Below are 19659 nucleotides of genomic sequence, written 5' to 3'. Positions count from 1 at the left end.
ACTGCCAACTATGATTGGCAGTTAACTGTCAACAAGATGGCGGTTAATTTGCATATGTAGGCACAATGCAGGGAGGCGAAAGGGAAAGCAGGAAGAAGCCCCCTGCCACTGACAGTGACCGGAAACCCAGGGGGGAGCTAAGAGCTGGGGGGCAGGGCAAAGGCGGCCCCAGGGCCGCCTTTGCCCTGCCCCCCAGCCATGATCGGAGAATCAGGCGCCTTTTCCGCCCTGGTCAGTGATAGCAGGAAGTAGGCGTGGAGCCAGCGATGGGAGCTGGACACGGTCGAAGCTGGCAGTCCCGGGAGCTAGGGGTCCCTTGCCTGGGCCTAAAGCGGAGCCCACAATCGCCGGGAGCTGGGGTCCCCTACCCAGGCCTGACACCTCTGCCGGAGGCCTCAGGCCTGGTCAAGGGGCCGATCCGGTGATTGGTGATCGGAGGGTGATGAGGGTCAACTCCTCTGGCCGAGGCATCAGGCCTGGGTGGGGGGCGGAGCCGGGGATTGGGGGGATATGATGGTCCCCTTGCCCAGGCCTGAAGCCTGGGTCAGAGGCGTCAGGCTTGGGCGGGGGGTGGAGCAAGTGATCAGAGGGAGATGGGGGTCCCCTCCCCAGGCATGATTCCTGGGCCAGAGGCCTCAGGCCTGGGCGGGGGCCAGAGCCAGTGATCAGGGGGAGATGGGGGTCTCCTGTCCAAGCCTGACACCTCTGGCGGAGGCATCAGGCCTGGGCAAGGGGCCGATCAGGTGATCGGAGGGTGATGGGGGTCTACGCCTCTGGCTGAGGCATCAGGCCTGGGCAAGGGGCAGAGCCAGCAATCGGAGGGGTCTGGGGGTCCCCTGCCCAGGCCTGATGCCTGGGCCAGAGGTATCAGGCCTGGGCTAGGGGCAGAACCAGTGATGGGGGGAAATGAGAGTCCCCTGCCCAGGCCTGACACCTCTGTCAGAGGCGTCAGGCCTGGGCAAGGGGCCGATCCTGTGATTGGAGGGTGAGGGGGTCAACGCCTGAGGGCTCCCAGTATGTGAGAGGGGGCAGGCTGGGCTGAGGGACACTCCCCCCCACACACACACACACCCAATGCACGAATTTCGTGCACCGGGCCCCTAGTAGTAAATAAAAAAGCTTATATTTTTGTGATGGAGTACATTCTCTTTCTCCATAGCTCTTAGTGTCATTTTCTGGCACATTATGTCTAATTGTGAGCCATTCAAATCCTTTCTAAAAAAAAAAGAAAAAAAAAGGAATGTCAAACAATCACTCATTCAATTATTGTGTAGTTACTTCTTGACCGTCCTTGAACTATAAAAACCAAGAATGCTAAATCATACTTTGCCAATTATTATAAATATGTGCATAACTAGAGTTATTGTTTAATATGTTGGAGTCACCAATACTCTAATCAACTTTTTAAAATTCGAATTATTAAGAGAATGGAAGCTTGAATCCATTAGTAATTAGGAAAGAACAATTGATAATGAGATTGACATTTTAAATTACTTTTCAAGGCATTTAAAATATTTGATTTCATTCTTTACATCATCAGAGACAAACATTTCAGCCTTCATCCTAAATATCAAAGGTCCTGATGCATTGTTAGGAAAAACTGCCCAGCAGTAAACTCTGTGAACTGAGATGGAAGCATGTTGGCATATCTACTTTACATTTAGAGCACAGTTTCCTGTTGCAAAGAGTACAACAGTTTTTCATTTGTCACCATGGCAGGAGGGCATTGCTGCTGTATTTTCATTTAGTGAAATGACCCTGAGGCCACAAAATGTGCTCTGGGTAACATAGTGGTTGTGGCACTGGGCTAGGAGCCCGAATTGTTAATTCATTTTAGCACAGAGTTTCCTTAGAAGGAAGTGCGTCTGGGCTGGAAATATAACCTCCTAAAAAGTACTCAGTAAGATGGACTGTGTGTCTAAAGGTTAAACTGTTTTTCTAACAGGTGTTCAATGGCATTAGAAGTAACTCACCCGTGCTCTGGAAGCTATGTAGCAGTGTGAATATAAGTGATGAGATCAAATCTTCGGGAAATACAATGAAAGTCATTTATTTCACTGATGGGTCCAGGCCATATGGAGGCTTCAGTGCTTCCTACACATCCAGTGAAGATGCAGGTAACACAGGGTGTTCTAAATACATATGCTTGCAGGTGTCCCCACAGCTACTGCCCACAGCAGCAGAGCCATCTACTTCAACCTCAGTGATTAAAGTTTCAGCAAGGATCTTCTACGTAGACAGACATGCATAACCAGATAGAAAACCCATGATGGATAAAAATTTAAAAAATAAAAATTCCTTTGGTTTTGGAAAGAAGACTGGCATTGTGGATTAAAACTTTTAAAAATGCTGTTAGAAGAGGTGCTAGCTCAATTCCATGATTATAGCTGGTTTTCAGTCCCGCAGTCCTCTGTCATTCTTTTGTGCTAGGAGACCATCTTCCTCTTAGATAGAAGGTAATTCCCTTCCAGAAAGTATCTACATTAATTTAAGACGGAGATAGTTTACTGTTTCTTAGTAATCCATCCTTATACACATTTCCAGCGTAAATGAATGAGGAGTTCACATTTGACGTAGAGTATTTGAAAATTAAGCAGGGTATGGCCTTTCTATTCTAAATATCCTCCTACTCTCTGGATTTATGTTATTATCTAAGAGGTTTTAAATTTAGAAAAATTTGAACTACATATTAAAAGACTTTACGTTATTGATATATGAAGTCTTTATTTCCTATTTAAAGGGTCAATTTATTGGCACTATAATGTTATATGATCTGTTTGATCCAATTAAATTATTGGATCAAGTGGAGAATTGCTAATTAGAAGCCATTGAGACCACCGTTATATTTCAGTATTCCTCTAAATTAAATATTAATGAACAGTAGGCCCAAAATGAGGAGATATTGATGCAGAGCCAAACCCTACCCACTTATTCTTCAACTACAGGAAAATAAAGAAACTGCTCATTTTTGCAAATATTTTGTTCTAAACCCACAGAAAGTTCTTCCATAGTTCGCATGCATGAGCCAGCTGTTTACCCACAGACTTGACTTCACCTAGAAAAGAAAAATAAAAGTAAAAATGTTGCTGCTGTTATGTTACTGATTGTTCCTTTATTGTTTGTGTCTTCTGTTATGGCATGAGTTTTACTATTTTCTCTGTTGTCTTTTGTGTCTTTAGTGTGTGGTGGGGCCCTTACCAATTCCCCGGAAGGAAACTTTACTTCTCCTGGCTATAATGGAGTCAGCAATTACTCAAGAAACCTAAACTGTGAATGGACTCTCAGCAATCCAAATCAGGGAAATTCATCCATTTACATTCATTTTGAGAATTTTTACCTAGAAAGTCACCAAGACTGTCAGTTTGATGTCCTAGAGTTCCGAGTGGGTGAGTCCAATTGGATCATGATCTTCTATTTATCTACAGTATTCTTCTTATGCCTGGAGATCACCCAGGATGAGAAGAACCAGATGGCTATAATATATGCACATAGGGTCCAAAAGAATGTTGGTCAGAAAAGCCATAATTCTGTGTGTGCCCAGCTGAGGAACACATGCCCTATGAGCAGTGAGAAAGATGAATCCGTGTTCATAACCAGACTGTGTGGTTCAACTGATGAGAGATTCTGGTTTGTCTTTGCTCTCTTAATGCGTTCAGGTGGCCCCTTCACTGTAACCCAGGACTCCAGACTCCTTTCCTCAGAGACTGGAACATAAAATTGTCAGTATCAGTGGTTTACTGAACTTATAAGATTCATAAAAGCAGCTGTGGAAGTCTGCTTAGGCCTTAGAAGTCAAAAGAAGTTTCAAAATACACCAGATGGAGAAGCACGTGGAAGTCATTTGAGGAATCATCCCCAGAGCGGTCAAGTTTGTCTTTGATTTCAGGATAGAAAAGGATTGAGGTGTACTTGGTAAACCATAATTCTCTTAAGGATGTTTAAATATCCTCATTCATGAAAGATGAATACATTTTAGTTCTTTCCCATAGTCAAGGCATACATTATCCATTGATATTCTTTTCTGGGTTAAAAAACAAACAAACAAACAAACAAACAACAGAGAAGGAAAGTAGCATTGTAGACCATCTATTTTGTCCAAGGTTCACCAAGTTCCATGTTATTGCAAAATGTAAAGAAAAATAGGCTGAAAGCAGCAAGAACTAATGTAGTTTGCTGGTGGCAATGTTCTGGGGCAACTTTAGGAATCCATGGTGGGTTTGAGAACATGGAAGATAGCATTTTCTAGAAGGAGAATTAGATAAAGTCTATGGTCATAGACCAACTACCCCAGCAGGAGAACCACCTGGGCTCCCCAAGATAGACAAATCTAGAGGAGGCTTATGAGAGCAATGGATGTTGTAGTTTGAGAATGTTCTCCATGTAATTCTGGTAAACCCTCACCACTGCCACCTGGCTCCACGCCACTGGCTCATAGAACCAAATAAAGCAGTTAAATGCAATCCCTCTACTCCCCCAGTTTACAGACAGTGAAAATACTATTTTTGTTGACTTATAAGATCAGTGATGTTGTTTGACTCAAAAAACAGAGAGCATATCAGTGTGAGTGCTGCAGGTGCACTATAAATGTTAATTACATTACTGTGAAAAGTAATCTTCATAAAATATTCAGCTCCAGTGTGATAGTTCTTGGTCTGAGCACTAATACCTTTTATTTTAGTTTATTAAATTCAGTGAAGAAATCATTGAAATATTAGGCATTTACCTTATTTATTTATTTATTTATTTATTTATTTATTTTAAGGATATAGGAGACTTTAGTAACACTATCAAGCAACATGACCTAATTGACATTTTATAGAATGCTTCACCAAATAACAACCAAATAGACATTTTTCTTGAGGGCACATGAAACATTTACCACATTGATTTCTAGATTTAGTATAATCCCAATCAAAATCTCAGGCAATTTGGGATATCTACAAACTAATTCAAATACAACTAGAATAGCCAAACAACTTTTAAAAAGCACAAAATTAGAGAACATATACTAATTTATTTCAAAACTTACTGTAAATCTATAGGAATAAAAACAGTAAAGCTACATTGTGAAAACAATATAGTATTGGAAAAAGTCTAGATATACAGTTCAATGTAACAGAATAGCACAGATTCGCCTACAAAAATAAGGACATCTGAATTTGGACAAAAGCACAAAGGCAATTCAATGTAGGAATATCGCCCTTTTAAATAATGTGCTAGACTCGCAGTGATGGCGAACCTTTTAAGCTCAGCGTGTCAGCATTTTGAAAACCCTAACTTAACTCTGGTGCCATGTCACATACAGAAATTTTTTGATATTTGCAACCATAGTAAAACAAAGACTTATATTTTTGATATTTATTTTATATATTTAAATGCTATTTAACAAAGAAAAATCAACCAAAAAAATGAGTTCACATGTCACCTCTGACACGCGTGTCATAGATTCGCCATCACTGTGCTAGAACAAATAGACCTCTATATGCAGAAAGAGAAAGAGAGAGAACTTCAACCCATACCTCACATTATATACAACACTTAAGATGTATTATAAATTGAAATGTAAATCTAAAACTATAAAACTTCCAGAAGAAAAATTCTTTGTAATCTTGGTTAGGCAATGTGTTCTTAATTACAACACTAAAATCATTTTTAAAAATGGTAAATTGGACTTCATCAAAACCAAAACTTTTGCTCTGTGAATTACACTAAGAGAATGAAAGGATAAGGATAAGATATTTGCTAATTATATCAAACTCAATAAGAAAACAAATAAAACACTGGGTGAAATAATTGAATTGATATTTTTATCAAAGAAGAAATACAAACAGAAAAGGGGAAAAAGCTCAACCTCATTAGTCATTAGATAAATTCTAATTAAAATCACAATAAGACATTAGAAAGTTAATATTTAAAAACACACACATACCAACAATACCAAATGCTAGTGAGAACGCAGAGCAACCTGAATATTCATACATTGCCGATAATAACGAAATGGTGCATCCACTTTAGAAAACATTTTCTATAAAATTAAAAATACATTTCTATATAAGACAGTGATCACACTTCTAGGTATTTAGCCAAGATAAATTTAAACTGTGTTCACATCAGAACTTTATACAAAAGCTTATTGCAAATTTAAAAACTTCATATTTTCCTGATGCCTCAACATCCTCACAAACAGGCTGTGAGCAGCCCGCCTGGGTGACAAGGTGAGCCAGAGTGATAAGGCCGGTCCCTGCCACAAGCTCCCCTTCTTGCCCTCCCCTGACTGTGGCCTGGTGACATTCAACTGCACCAGGGGAATCCCTCACACCTTTTGGTGCATTCTCCACCCTGACCCCCAATAAATGCACTTGCTCACGGGCCTTCACTCTCTCTGGGCTCCCCACCTGCTTGTTGAGCCAGCTCCCTGGGCACTTCTCTCAAAAGACCCCCTGCCGCCTCTTCTAGGACCGTCTCTATGCAGTCTCCACTTTCTGTCCTTGGTTGTCAGGTTCTCTCCAGCCAGTCTTCAGTTGACTATTCAGGATGGCTTTTCTGTATTTTAGTTGTAATTCCAGTTTGGTCCTGGGAGAGTGGCTTCCACTTTACCGGCTGCCATTTTTGAACTCTATCACTTTTATCTTGATAATGTATTTTGTCACCGTTTTTTTATATTTCTTACTCCCTAAAAAAGAGGGATCCTTGACATCACATAAAAAAAAATGAAAGCAGTAAAACGTTCCATCTAGTTCCATCTCTGTTTAGATATGCTAAAATAATTATGAAAATATAAATTAGATTAAAATGGCATCTATATTAGAGAAAGATATATATCTTATATATATATATTATTTTTACCCTGCTGGAGGGACTCTTTCTTTTGCAGTTGACAAAGATGGAAAGGAAATTTTTGAAATGTCTGCTATTAAATAATTTAAACATGTGTCATGAATACCTTGAAATGTTGTTAGTATTGATTCTTACTGAATTCACTTAAAATCTATATAAATAATGGCACTTGGTGTGATATTTTGTTCAGGTAATGCTGATGGGCCTCTGATATGGAGACTTTGTGGACCTGTAGCATCTACAGTGCCATTGGTTATACCTTATTCTCAGGTATGGATACACTTTGTCACCAATGAACGTGTTGAACATACTGGATTCCATGCAGAGTATTTCTTTACAGGTAAGACTTCTGATTAAGCTCGCAAATTCTGGCAATAAAATAATAGATAACATTTTCATAATAGTTTCTGTAAAGATCAAATATATATTTTGTTAGATTTATTTCTAGGTTGCTATTGGTTTTGTTGCCAATGTCAATAAGACATTCTAAATTACATTTTCTGTTTGGTTGTTGCTGATATCTAGGAATTTTTAATTTTTTTACATTGATCTTTAGCACAGAGATCTTGCTATACTTTCATTAGTTTTAGTATTTTGTTTATAATTTTCTTTGTTTTTTTTTCTGTGTAAATCATCATATCTTCTGCAACTAATAGTGCTTTATTTTCAGCCCCAATATTTTATTTCTTTTTCTTATATGATTTCATTAGCTAAGCCATTATCATAATAGCATCTTTTTTTTAACCCTAATGTCAGTGCCTATAATATTTCATTGTTAAATATATTGGTTGTTCTTGGGTTTTCAATAAATACTCCTTATCAGAATAAAGTAAGTCCTTTAAATTCTTAGCATATGAAAAGTTATTTGTTCTTTTTTTTTCTGTGAATGGATATATAAGATTTTATCAAATAATTCTTCTGCATCTATTGAGATGGTCCTATTTTCCCCTTTAATATGTTAATAAAATAAATTATATTGAAATATTTTTTCTCTTATTAAACCATTCTTTGATTTCCAAGATAAACCCAATCCAGAAATAAATCTAACATGGTCATGGTGTATGTTTTAAACATATTACTGGATATTACTTGCTAATGTTTTGTGTTGTAGCTGTATCTGTGATATTCGTTTTAATGCCTGAAAATTTCACCCAATACAGGCAGGACTCCTGTTGCTTCTTTGGGCCATTAAAGTTTTTCTAGCTCCTTTTCACCAACTTGGCAGTTCTTTTAGGTTCCCAACTCGATGCAAAACTCTCAACTCCATTCCTTGGTTTTGTGGAGGTGAAAGGCAATGTGTTCTCTTGCTGTCTAGTCATCAAAACCTTAGACCCCAGTCCCTGTGGCCCATATCTTGGTCCTGTATTCTTTCAGACTAATGCAATTTCAGCTTGAGATTACACCTCAGAATTTGAGTACATTTATTATTTGCTGGTTTTGGAGATCTTTCTTTCCATTATGTTTGGGTATGAATCAAAGTGTTTTGGTTATGGTTTTATCTAACATCTTTTTTGTTACAATCAAATGGTTGATTGGGAGGAGTGAGATTGATTACTCAATCAACCATCTTGTCAGTTTATTTTTCTTTATTAAATTGAAATAAATAAGTCAGACTTCAGAAAGCAGTATTATTTGTATAAAACATACCATGCTATGCTTATTAAGTATATCTGTTCTTCATATTGCTATGCTAATGTGTACTGTGAAAGCTTACGATAGACATATATGTTTATTAACAGGTGACAAAGTCTTAAATTATACTACTAATCATATTTTTTTCACTGCTCTAGTTTTTTCCAGAAAGGCAATGTTACTTACTTTGTCTCTGGTGCATTTACTCTCGGTTAGACACACACCTAATTATTCTCCACTTATGGTACAGATTATCTTCTTTTTGCTTCATACTAAACTTGAGCCTGTTTTCTCTATGTGATTCTTTATATGGTATTCTGTGTATTTCTAATCTTTAACCCAGTCTTACTTTGCTTTTATCCAATTTCACATATTTATTCATTTATTGTATTTTTAAATAATAAAATATGACAGTTTTAAGTATTACTTTACCTTGGATTTGCAGGTATTTTTTCCTATCTTATTTAGAATGTCACAAATCTAATTTCAGACTGCGGTGGAATACAAACAGGTGAGGGTGGAGTGATCGCAAGCCCCAACTATCCAGCTTCGTATGACAGCTTGACCCACTGTGCTTGGTTGTTGGAAGTCCCACAAGGTGACACCATCACTGTGAGTTCAGATGCCCGAGTAAATGATTCCTGAGACCATTAGAACTACAATATCATGTCCTGTGTAGGAACAGAGTTCTTTTAATAAGCAAATATTAGGCTTTGATCTTCCAATGAGATCATTTTCTCCCTAAAATTCTCTTATTAGAGTATATACGTTGACATCTGTAAGTTTACAATTAATGGAACAGGAACTCTCATTCTCCAGCATTGCAGAAGTCTACATAGGAGATAATTCCGCACCTGGAGAGCGGTGTGTTCATGTTCTTGATCTGCTTGCCATCCCGGCCCAGGGCACTGAGGAGGTCCTTAGTGCTCCAGTTTGGAGAGAAATATCCCTTCTCACAGTTTCCAAGAGAAACTTCAATAAGGAAAAAGAGGGGAGGGCAGGGGAGAATTAAATAAGAGACATAAATATTAAATTGTATAAATTAAGACAAAATAAAATGATTTGGGGGACCTTACCCCACTCTAGGTAGATAAACTCACAACTCGCTTATAAAATAATAAGAGTGCTTCATTATTGCTTCTCTCCTCTGCAGCTTACATTTAGTGACTTTGACATTGAAAGCCATAGCACCTGTGCTTGGGACTCTGTCACTGTCAGGAATGGTGGTTCTCCCGGATCGCCCATCATAGGACACTACTGTGGAACGTCAAGCCCCAGTCCAATCCAGTCGGGCTCTAACCAGCTGGTGGTGATTTTCAATTCAGACCATTCGGTGCAAAATGGTGGATTTTACGCTACGTGGAGCATGCACACTTTAGGTAAAAGAAACATTCTCTGCACTTATTGTCTTTTCTCATTGAGTTATTTAAAAAATTTAATAACGAATTCAACAAGTTTATATTTTGTAACTACTCTCTGTAAGACTAAATTCTAAACGTGTCATCTCATGAAGCAGCCCTGCATGGAAGACACAATACCAATACATATTTTTTCTCTTTGCATAGGCGGAAATCTAGGATACATGGGTTAAGCATTTGCCTAGGTCATGTAGCAAATAATCACTGAAGACAGGATTTGAATAAAGACAGTGGAGCCCAGAAACTTTTATCTTAACACTTCACCATTCTACCTCCATAGCCACAGAATCACATGTAATTTAATATATTTGGAGCCTGGAGGAGGACTGATGAGTGGTGAGTTGAGGCAGGAAGTCTACCTCATGAAGAGCCTGGACTTCCATATTACCCCTTACACAGGGGGGAGCTATTGAAGAGTGCTGAGCAACAAAATCACGAGATAATATTTGTGATTTAAGAATGAATGCTCTGCCTGTAGTACATGGAAAATAATCATACATTTGAGTTCAAAGGATGTAACTTTTGTGTATATGCTAGCAAGATATGAAGTTCCCAGAAAATATGAGAACTTGCATTGGATACTTTAATTAGGATTGCTTTCAGCCTGCAATGTCACACACACACACACACAGGGCAATTCTTTCCAGGAGAGTCAGTTATCATGAAGATCTTTATGGAATGAGTCACATTTTCCCTCATTAAACCACTGGTTACTGTTGAAGTCAGAGCAGAGTTTTAGATGAACCACTGATTTTCCAAGGGTTTAAAAGCAGAAGATTCAGGGAATATTCTTTAATTTGACTTCATTTTGTCTTGAGTCCCTACTTTTTTCTTTTATCATGTCTTACCAGTAAGTATGTATTTCAATAGTATAAAATAATTCTAGATTTTCCTTTATGTCAATCTATGTAATTTATTTTCATCCATCAGTGCTTTAATATGAATGAATCATGGTGCTTAATGGAATAATTTTCCCTTCCTCAAAATCATTTGCTCTAGTCCTGTGTGTTAGAGTTAAATTACAAATGGCTGTAGACTTGTATTCTCATGTGTTAGTGGTAATAAAATACAGAATTTGGGATTGCTGGGCCACAATGGTTTATAGCCTCACAGGAGTAAAGCATATTGATATCATGTGAAGACAGAATAGAAGTCCATCCTCTTTATGACAAGGATTAGAGTTCTCTGTTGAGTGCATAGGGGTATAACAAAACAGCAACAGCTGACGCTTCCTGTGGATTCAATGCACCTTATATTCATTGAATGTTCTTGTAGACCTGCCCCAAAGGCCAGTGACTCATAAAAAAGGAAAGATGGGCTGAATCTCATATTTAGAAATGTGTTTTATCTGAAAGTCTTGGTTTATCAAAATTGTTATTTTCCTCACAAATTAATGCCTTTTTTCCATGACACTTTTTAAGGCTGTGGTGGAATACTTCATTCTGATAACGGTACAATCAGATCCCCTCACTGGCCTCAGAATTTTCCTGAGAACAGCAGATGTTCCTGGACAGTCATTACTCACGAAAGTAATCACTTGGAAATCAGCTTTGACAATAACTTCCTAATCCCCAGTGGTGATGGACAGTGTCATTACAGCTTTGTGAAGGTCAGTGGGCTTGTTTATTTAATTGAAGCAGAACTGGTTTTGTGAATATAAACATTTAGAATAGAAATGACTCATTGCCTCTTAAAGCAAGGAAAGGACAATTTTGCTCCTTAGATTTCTTGAATTAAAAAGTAAGAAATCTCACCCTGGCTGGATGGCTCAGTTGGTTAGAGTGTCGTCCTATACACCAAAAGATTGGGGATTTGATCCCAGGTCAGGGCACATATGGGAGGCAGTTGATTGATGTTTCATCAATGTTTTTCTCTATTTCCCTTCTCTCTCTTAAAATCAATGAAAACAGGGGACATTTTTTAAAAAGTGAGAAATCTCAACTATTAGGAATTAAACTTTGAACCATAACTCATGTTGCCATGTGACTTTTCATTTGCTAATACATAAGCAAAGCAACTTAAAGAGATTATTTTCTGGACTTTTTAAATTCTCATGAACATGAATGGTTCTTCCTTCCTATAGAATTTAAAGACAGAGGCCAGATTTTGTTTGTTTTTTTCTTTCTTTAAAAAATATTTTTATTGATTTGAGCAAGGAAGAAAGAGGGAGTGATAGAAACATCAATGATGGGAGACAATCATTGATCAGCTGCCCCCTGCATCCGCCCCTGCCCCCCCGACTCGGGATGGAGCCCACAACCTGGGCATGTGCCCTTGACCAAAATTGAACCTGGAACCCTTCAGTCCGCAGGCCAACACTCAATCCACTGAGCCAAACCTGCTGGGGCTGTTTGTATCTTAGTCTCCCTCCCTCCCTCCCTCCCTCCCTCCCTCCCTCCCTCCCTCCCTCTCTGACAAAGTGAATGTAAGGCTCCATTGTAGACAGCATTTAAAGTATGCCATAAAATTTACATAGGCTAGAGCCGTGGCTAGTGCAGCCTTCACTTTGACCTTAAGAGACCACAAGCTGAAAAGACCATGAGACAGGCCCATGTAAAATCATGACAGAGAGGCAGCCGATAAGGCTGTCTTACACATACTGCTCATGTGGCACTTTTCATTGACTATGATGACTGTGTGATAAATTCATTCCATCTGTGCTCTTTTGCATCTTATGTGTTTTGTCTCTAATAGGCAGGCTAGGCCTTTTAGTGGAAAGAACAGCAGCCTTAAGTTCACATTAGCCTGGACTCTATTCATATCTCTTGCATTTACCACCTGCATGTTGCTCTGTGAACTAATTAAATGTTTGAACTTTAAATTACTCAACCATAAAATAAAGAGCACAAGTCCTACTTTAATAGGATTGTTTAAGCATTAGAGGCAATATGATATAATAACCTAGTGTTCAGTACTTGGAATATAACACCACCTAATACATAAAAGTGACTTGTATTGTTAATGTTATTATTACATTGTCTCTCAAATTATTTTTTATATCTGATTGATCTATGCTTACTGTTTAAATAAGAATCCCATACTTATATAAAATATATACATAATTAAATGCATTTAATATACACTTTTCCTAACTGCTTTTTTCATGAAACAAATGAACTCTCTCCCTCATGGACTGAGTCACCATCTAATGCATAGATGTAAGACTGGAAAGTTCTTTAATTATAAAAATGGATCTCAAAAATTGCCAAGTTCCATTTTTCCTCTGGACAGACTAGGAGTCCCTGTGACAGCAGACCAAGCCAGCACCACCAGGGGCAGGGGCAAGTCAGAGCCCTGCCCAACTGAGTGGCCTGGGGAAGAACTCTTACTCCTGCTGCCCTGAGACTCTTGTTTCTGACAAGGGATACACAGATTGGTAGGCAGAACCAGCAAGAATAACCCACCTATAGCAAGCAAACTTAAACCTCACACCGTATACAAAAATTTACTCAAAATAGACCATAGACTGTAAAATATATAGCTATAAACTTTCACGGGAAAAAATAGCAGATCTTCAGGATCTAGAGGTAGGTGAAAAGCTCTTAGACTAAATATAAACAGAATGATTCATAAAAAGGTAATTAATAAATTTTATCTCATCAAAAGTAAAAATATGTTGCTTGTGAATGCCTCTGTGCAGAGGATGAAAAGACAGGCTACAGACTGGGAGAAAAGATTCGCAAGCCGTGTATCTGGCAACAGACTACTATTTAGAAAATACACACAACTCTCAAACCCAACAATAAAAATGCAAAAATTTCAACTAGCATGTGGGGAAAAGATATGAACAGTTATTTCACCAAAGACAATATATACATGATAAATAAATACATAGAAAGATGTTCCACATCACTAGCTGCTAGGGAAAATGCAAATTAAAGCCACAATCAGATGTTGCTATTCACCTCTCAAAATGGCTAAAATTAAAAACATTGACAAACACCGAATCCTGCCAAGGAGTGGAAAGCTGTGTCACTTATCCATTGCTGGTGGGACAGCCACTCTGAAAAATAGTTTGGCAGTTTCTTATGCATCTAAACCTACACTTACCGTAAGATCTAGCAATTTCACTTTGGGCATTTATCCCAGAGTAATGCAAACTGTATTTACACAAAAACCTGTATATCAATGTTCACAGAAGCTTTATTTGTAATAGCCCCAAACTAGAGTCAGTACAAATGTCCTTCAACAGTTGAATGGTTAAATGAACTTTAGTACATACACACCATGGAATACAATCCTTCATAAAAACAGACTATTGACAGACTAACAATTTAGACAAATCACCAGGGAGTTTTGCCAAGTGAAAAAAAAAAAAATCTCAAAAGGTTACATAACCATTGTTCCATTTATATAATGTTTTGGAAATGGCAATATTTTGAGAATGGAGGACAGAGAACCAGAGGTCAGAGAAGAGGGGTGTAGATGTCAATTGTGTGGTTATACTGGTAAAAGGGCAACTCTAAGGATCCTCATGGTGTTGGAGCTGTTGAAAGTGGTAGCATAGACCTTATCTGTATATATAAAAGGCTAATATGCTAAGTATCCTTCTATCTGTCCGACTGGTTGCTATGACGTGCACTGACGACCAGGGGGCAGATGCTCAATGCAGGAGCTCTGCAGATGCAATGACTTGGCAGTGGCGGTTCTCGGGTGACGCACCCCAAAACCAGAGAGGAGGGAGCCAAATTCTTCATGGGCCGCACGATTCCACCTTCGGCCGTGGGTTATGTTGTTGCTGGGGCACTGTCAGCCCCAAATCTGGTTTACTACACACTTGGGTTTGCGTTCCACACCCTGTACAACAGCAATTTTGCAGAGTGCCCTCTCGCACTCCGGGACCCCTCGGGGGATGTCAGAGAGCTGGTTTCAGCCAATCCATGCAGGCCAAGGGACACCACCTGCTGGAGAGACCCCACTCACTCTGCAGATGCCTTCGAGCCATGGAGCTACCCCAGGTACAGCCGGCCAGGGAGGGACTGCCGGAGGTTGGCTCCAGGATGTGTCAGGCCCATCTCACCCAGTCCCACCCCGCCAGCCACCTTCTAATTAATTTCCTTTCAATATGCATGAATCTGTGCACCGGGCCATTAGTATATAACTAAATATATACACATAAGTGTAAATACAAGTAAAACTGGGAAACTGAGCAAGATTGCTGGATTTTATTGATGTAATTGTTTTTATGCTATAGTTTTTCAGGATATCAACATTAGGGGAAACTGGAAACTATGTACAGGGACTTCTATATTTTATATCTTACAACCAGATATAAATCTGGAGTAATCTCAATAAACATTAATTTTTTAAAAAAGTTACTTGAATGATAAGATATCACTTACAACCAGGATGAGTTATAGAAAAACTTAAGTCAATAAGTTTTTGACCGGATGACAAAATCATAGCATTTTGTAGATCCAATATAGGTTGATGAGTCCTGGGTCATTTAGCCAATGACATGAATTCTTGACTGAAAAGGCAGGAATGAATACTTAATAACTCTTTACCATTATTATCATTACAACATTTGTGGTCTTGGACCAAAAGGTGCAGCTGTCAGATCCATAATTAATGACTTCAGAAAGGTATAAGCACATGAGTATTCTTGAAGTTCTTCATTAAAGAACTTCCTTATTAAAAGTTAGTTCTTATCACTTTGGCTTTTAATAATGTTTGTAAAAGTAGTATATGTGTTAGTAAATCATGTTTATAATTTTACAAAATATAGAGAGAAAACTTTTGTAGACTGTTTCCCTGGATAATTAAAGGGGAAAATTAAAAAATATTAAAAGGGATATTAGGGAAAATGTTAGTGTGCATTTCTTTCCTGACACATTTTTAAAATTTTTAAAATACAATTTACATTTAATATTATTTTGTATTATTTGTGTACAGTATAGTAGTTAGACAATCATATACTTTACAAAGTGTTCTGGTATTTCTAGTACCCACCTGACACCAAACATAGTTATTATAATATTATTGAGTATATTCCCTATCTTGTATTTTTCACCCCTATGACTACATTGTAACTACCAGTTTGTACTTCTAAATCCCTTCACATTTTTTACCCAGTCCCCAATCCCTCTGGCAACCATCGGTCTGTTCTCTATATTTATCAGTCTGTTTCAATTTTGTTTGTTCATTTTTTAAATTGATTTTTAGAGAGAGAGAGGAAGGAAGAGGGAGAGAAACAGAAATATCAATGTGAGTGTGAGAGCAGAAAATCGATCTGCTGCCTCCTGCACCCCCCTACTTGGGATTGAGCCTACCACACGGGCATATACCCAAGTAATACTCTATTATATATATACTAGAGGCCCGGTGCATAAAATTCGTGCATGGGTAGGGTCCCAAGGCCTGGCTGGTGATAAGAGCTGATCTATGGGGCAATCAGTGAGGCAATCGGGACCCCTGCTTCCACCCGCCTTGGCCTGGCACCACCCACTCACCTGCTCCACCATCCCGCCACTATCCCACTCTTGTCAGGGCCCATTGGGGCCAGCAGCACCTTCACTGCTGCCTGCTGCCAGCACCCTGTTGCCGACACCCACCACATTCCATGCCGCCCCCTGGTGGTCAGTACATGTCTAACTACTGGTCTGTCGAACTCTCGCCTGTGGGGACAATTTGCATATTAGCCTTTTATATCCACTCGTCTATTGACATAGTAGTGCACATTACTGTTCTCTCTCTCTCTCTCTCTCTCTCTCTCTCTCTCTCTCTCTCTCTCTCTCTCTTTCCACCTAGCTAAGCTACCTAGATCAGGTCAACTAGGAGAAGGCAAGAAGAAACTGAGTAGTGATTGAGTTTTTAAAAATTACTATCTAGCTACTCTTAAAAGAGTAAAAAATCAGATATGCTATTAAAATGCAGCTTAAAATATTGCTCTCAAAATCAAATATTTCAGATTTGCATGCAGTTTATTTGCTATAGTATTATGTTTAGGTCGATATATACCTTAGAGCCATTGTTTTCCAGCACAGGCACATTAAGATATTGACAGGAAAACCTTGAGCATTAAGTTGTGTTTGCGGCTTTGCTAGGTGTGGGCAGGAACTGAGGAGACGGACGAAGCCCTGTTAGCCACAGGCTGTGGGAATGTGGCTCCCGGTGCCATCGTCACTCCAAGAAATGCATTCACGGCCGTGTTCCAGTCTCAGGAGGCGCCAGCCCCGGGCTTCTCTGCCTCCTTTGTAAGCCGTAAGTAACACCAAGCACCAAACTGAGAGGTCCTCGAAAGGGTGTGGCTGCCACAGGCAGGCCTGGGGAAGAGTGGGAGACTGCGCCGGGGTTGGCTGGAACTGGGGGTCCCTGGGGAGCAGTGTGGCTTGGTCACCTCATCCTGAAAGTTCCCCCATCCTTCAAAAACCAGTGAGAATGGAACTGAACTCAATGGTAGGTCAATCGAGAAATGCTGTGAAAGGCCTGAGAGCCATTAACACATCCAAAAAGAAGCCTGACATCTGAGTGCAGGAGAGTTTGGCAGGAGCTCAGGAGGTTGATAATGAGTAGGCGGCCAGGTCCCTGACATGGGGGACATTGACTGCCTGCTCTGAAGTCACCTGGGCCTTTCAAAATGAACTGATTCTCAGGTCTCACCCGATCCCTCTGAATTCAGAATTTCCATGGGTGGGGACTGGTATATTTTAACTCTCACCCAGGTGGTGCTCATGGTCAGTAACCTTGAGAGCCACGTTCTTCAGAATTTTTTTCTTCCTTCTCGTGTTACTACTTACAAATTAGGTTACTGGGAAATGGAGCAGTTTTTAAGCCTGGGAACCAATGGTGTGTACCTGTTGGCAGAAGCAAATTGAGTAGATACTAGCTGCAAACTACTGTTTAGGGGAAAATCTGATTAAAGGAATTAGAGGAAATAATGCAGAAAAAGGATGGTTTAGACACAAATAAAAGAATGAGGGTGGTGTAAAGGAAGTAATAAAAGACAACCACAGACCTAACCTTAGGTCTTCACCTCGTTCCTCATCTGTGTGTATGTGTATAACTGTGTGATTTAATATCAGTTTAAGGGATACTGATATTTTTTATATGATAGATTAGCAAGTGATGTGGATTAACTAGCTAGTGGCTATATGGAAACATGTCATTTTACTGATAAAAGGTAGTACTATTTCTGACACCAGGGATGCATGTGAGAATTTTATTAGTTGGGATTAGTACATTCAACTTAAAAAAAAAAAAAAAGGGCAGAAAAGCAGGTATTTTTATGGAAAGATTACAATGGTAATGCAATAATATAGTTTTATAGTAATAATAAGATATTTCTGTGCCAATCATGTACAAATCACTTTTTATCAGTCTTATTTCTTTATCTACATGAACCATATTAAATCTTTTCTAAGTTATTCTTTACTATCTTAAAATTAAATGATTTTCAATAGATTTGTGGTAAAATTTCTACTACTTAGCCCAAAACCCTGCAGTATTTTCTAAAAATATGTAATGTTCTCATTTATTTATTTTTAAGTGAGAACTCCATTTTCTTAGTTATTGTTTTTGCACTTGGAGTACCTCAGGGAATATGTCTCTATACAATTTAGGAAATTTGAGTTTTTTCTTCACTGATAAAAAGATACTGTATATTCTGATAATGCCTTTTTTTTTCCTACTTAGGATGTGGAAGCAATTTCACTAAACCTTCAGGCTACATTATTTCTCCAAACTACCCCAAGCAATATGACAACAACATGAATTGCACTTATTTCATAGAGGCTAATCCTCTGTCTGTGGTCTCCTTGACTTTTGTGTCTTTCCATTTGGAAGGTAAGTTTATTCTTATGTGAATTATAATTGATTTCTTTAATATTTATTGTTGAGAATATTACAGATGTTCCCCATTTTCCCAGCTTTGCCCCCTTCACCTGGCCCCTTCCCATCCCAGGCCTTCACTGCAGTATTGTCTGTATCCAAGTGTTATGCATATATGCATGTAAATTCTTTGGTTAATTTCTTCCCTTTCCCCCTCCCCCCTTCCCTCTGAGATTCATTAGTCTATCATGCTTACAAGGGAATATACAATTGATTCTTAATAAAAAAATGAAGGATAGTAGCAGTAGATATAGTCTAAAATCACCACTTGAAGAAAATATTTAAAATGCTACAGAGTATATTTGATGTAAACTTGATTAAGATCCCACCCAATGTTTTAAGAACACATGTACCACGCTGTATATTCCATCCAGAAGTGAAAAAATAACACAAAAGCTTTAAGAAGACAAGCAAACATAGAAATAGCTTAAGGAAAATAAGTCTTAAATGTATTACATTTTAATAATAGTTTTTAATTTATTCCTTTGCATTTATACTCTACATGCATTTATACTCTACATGCATATACACTATATACTATATCCTATCTAATAAAAGAGAAACATGGTAATTAGCTGTACCTCCATACCCTTCCCATTGACTAATCAGGGCGATATGCAAATTAACTGCCAGCCAAGATGGCGGCCAGCAGCCAGGCAGCTTGAAGCAAACATGAGGCTTGCTTGCTTCAGTGACGGAGGACTCCAACGTTCCCCGCCTGCCGCTGCCGGCCTCTGAGCTTGCAATTTGAAACATTGCCGGGGTCCAACCCAGCAGGTCCAGGGGTTCCCAAAGGCGTAGACAGAGTCGGCGAAGAAGGAAGGACACGGAGACAGTGTTCAGTTGATCAGCAGCCTAGCCAGGATCTACAGCCAGGATCTCCAGCCAAGTTCTGGTCTGGATCTCCAGAGAGGTTCTGCTTTGGATCTCCAGCCAGGCTCTG

At 39.0% G+C, this 19659-nt stretch overlaps 1 protein-coding gene across 1 annotated transcript in view; it reads left to right on the top strand.

The window, feature by feature from the left end:
• The window catches only part of CUBN (cubilin), a 284448-nt gene that overhangs the window by 196765 nt on the left and 68024 nt on the right, over positions 1-19659 (top strand). The window contains exons 49-56 of the mRNA XM_059660312.1: positions 1946-2117; positions 3180-3386; positions 7028-7177; positions 8960-9081; positions 9623-9848; positions 11309-11496; positions 16934-17090; positions 18522-18671. Of these exons, the coding sequence (XP_059516295.1) occupies positions 1946-2117; positions 3180-3386; positions 7028-7177; positions 8960-9081; positions 9623-9848; positions 11309-11496; positions 16934-17090; positions 18522-18671 (1372 nt within the window). The remainder of the gene's footprint in view (positions 1-1945; positions 2118-3179; positions 3387-7027; positions 7178-8959; positions 9082-9622; positions 9849-11308; positions 11497-16933; positions 17091-18521; positions 18672-19659) is intronic.

The sequence above is a fragment of the Myotis daubentonii genome, chromosome 1 (genome assembly GCF_963259705.1).
Source record: "Myotis daubentonii chromosome 1, mMyoDau2.1, whole genome shotgun sequence".
Taxonomy (NCBI): Eukaryota; Metazoa; Chordata; class Mammalia; order Chiroptera; family Vespertilionidae; genus Myotis; species Myotis daubentonii.
Note: the sequence above shows the minus strand (reverse complement) of the source record. Positions and strands in the feature narration are given on the sequence as shown.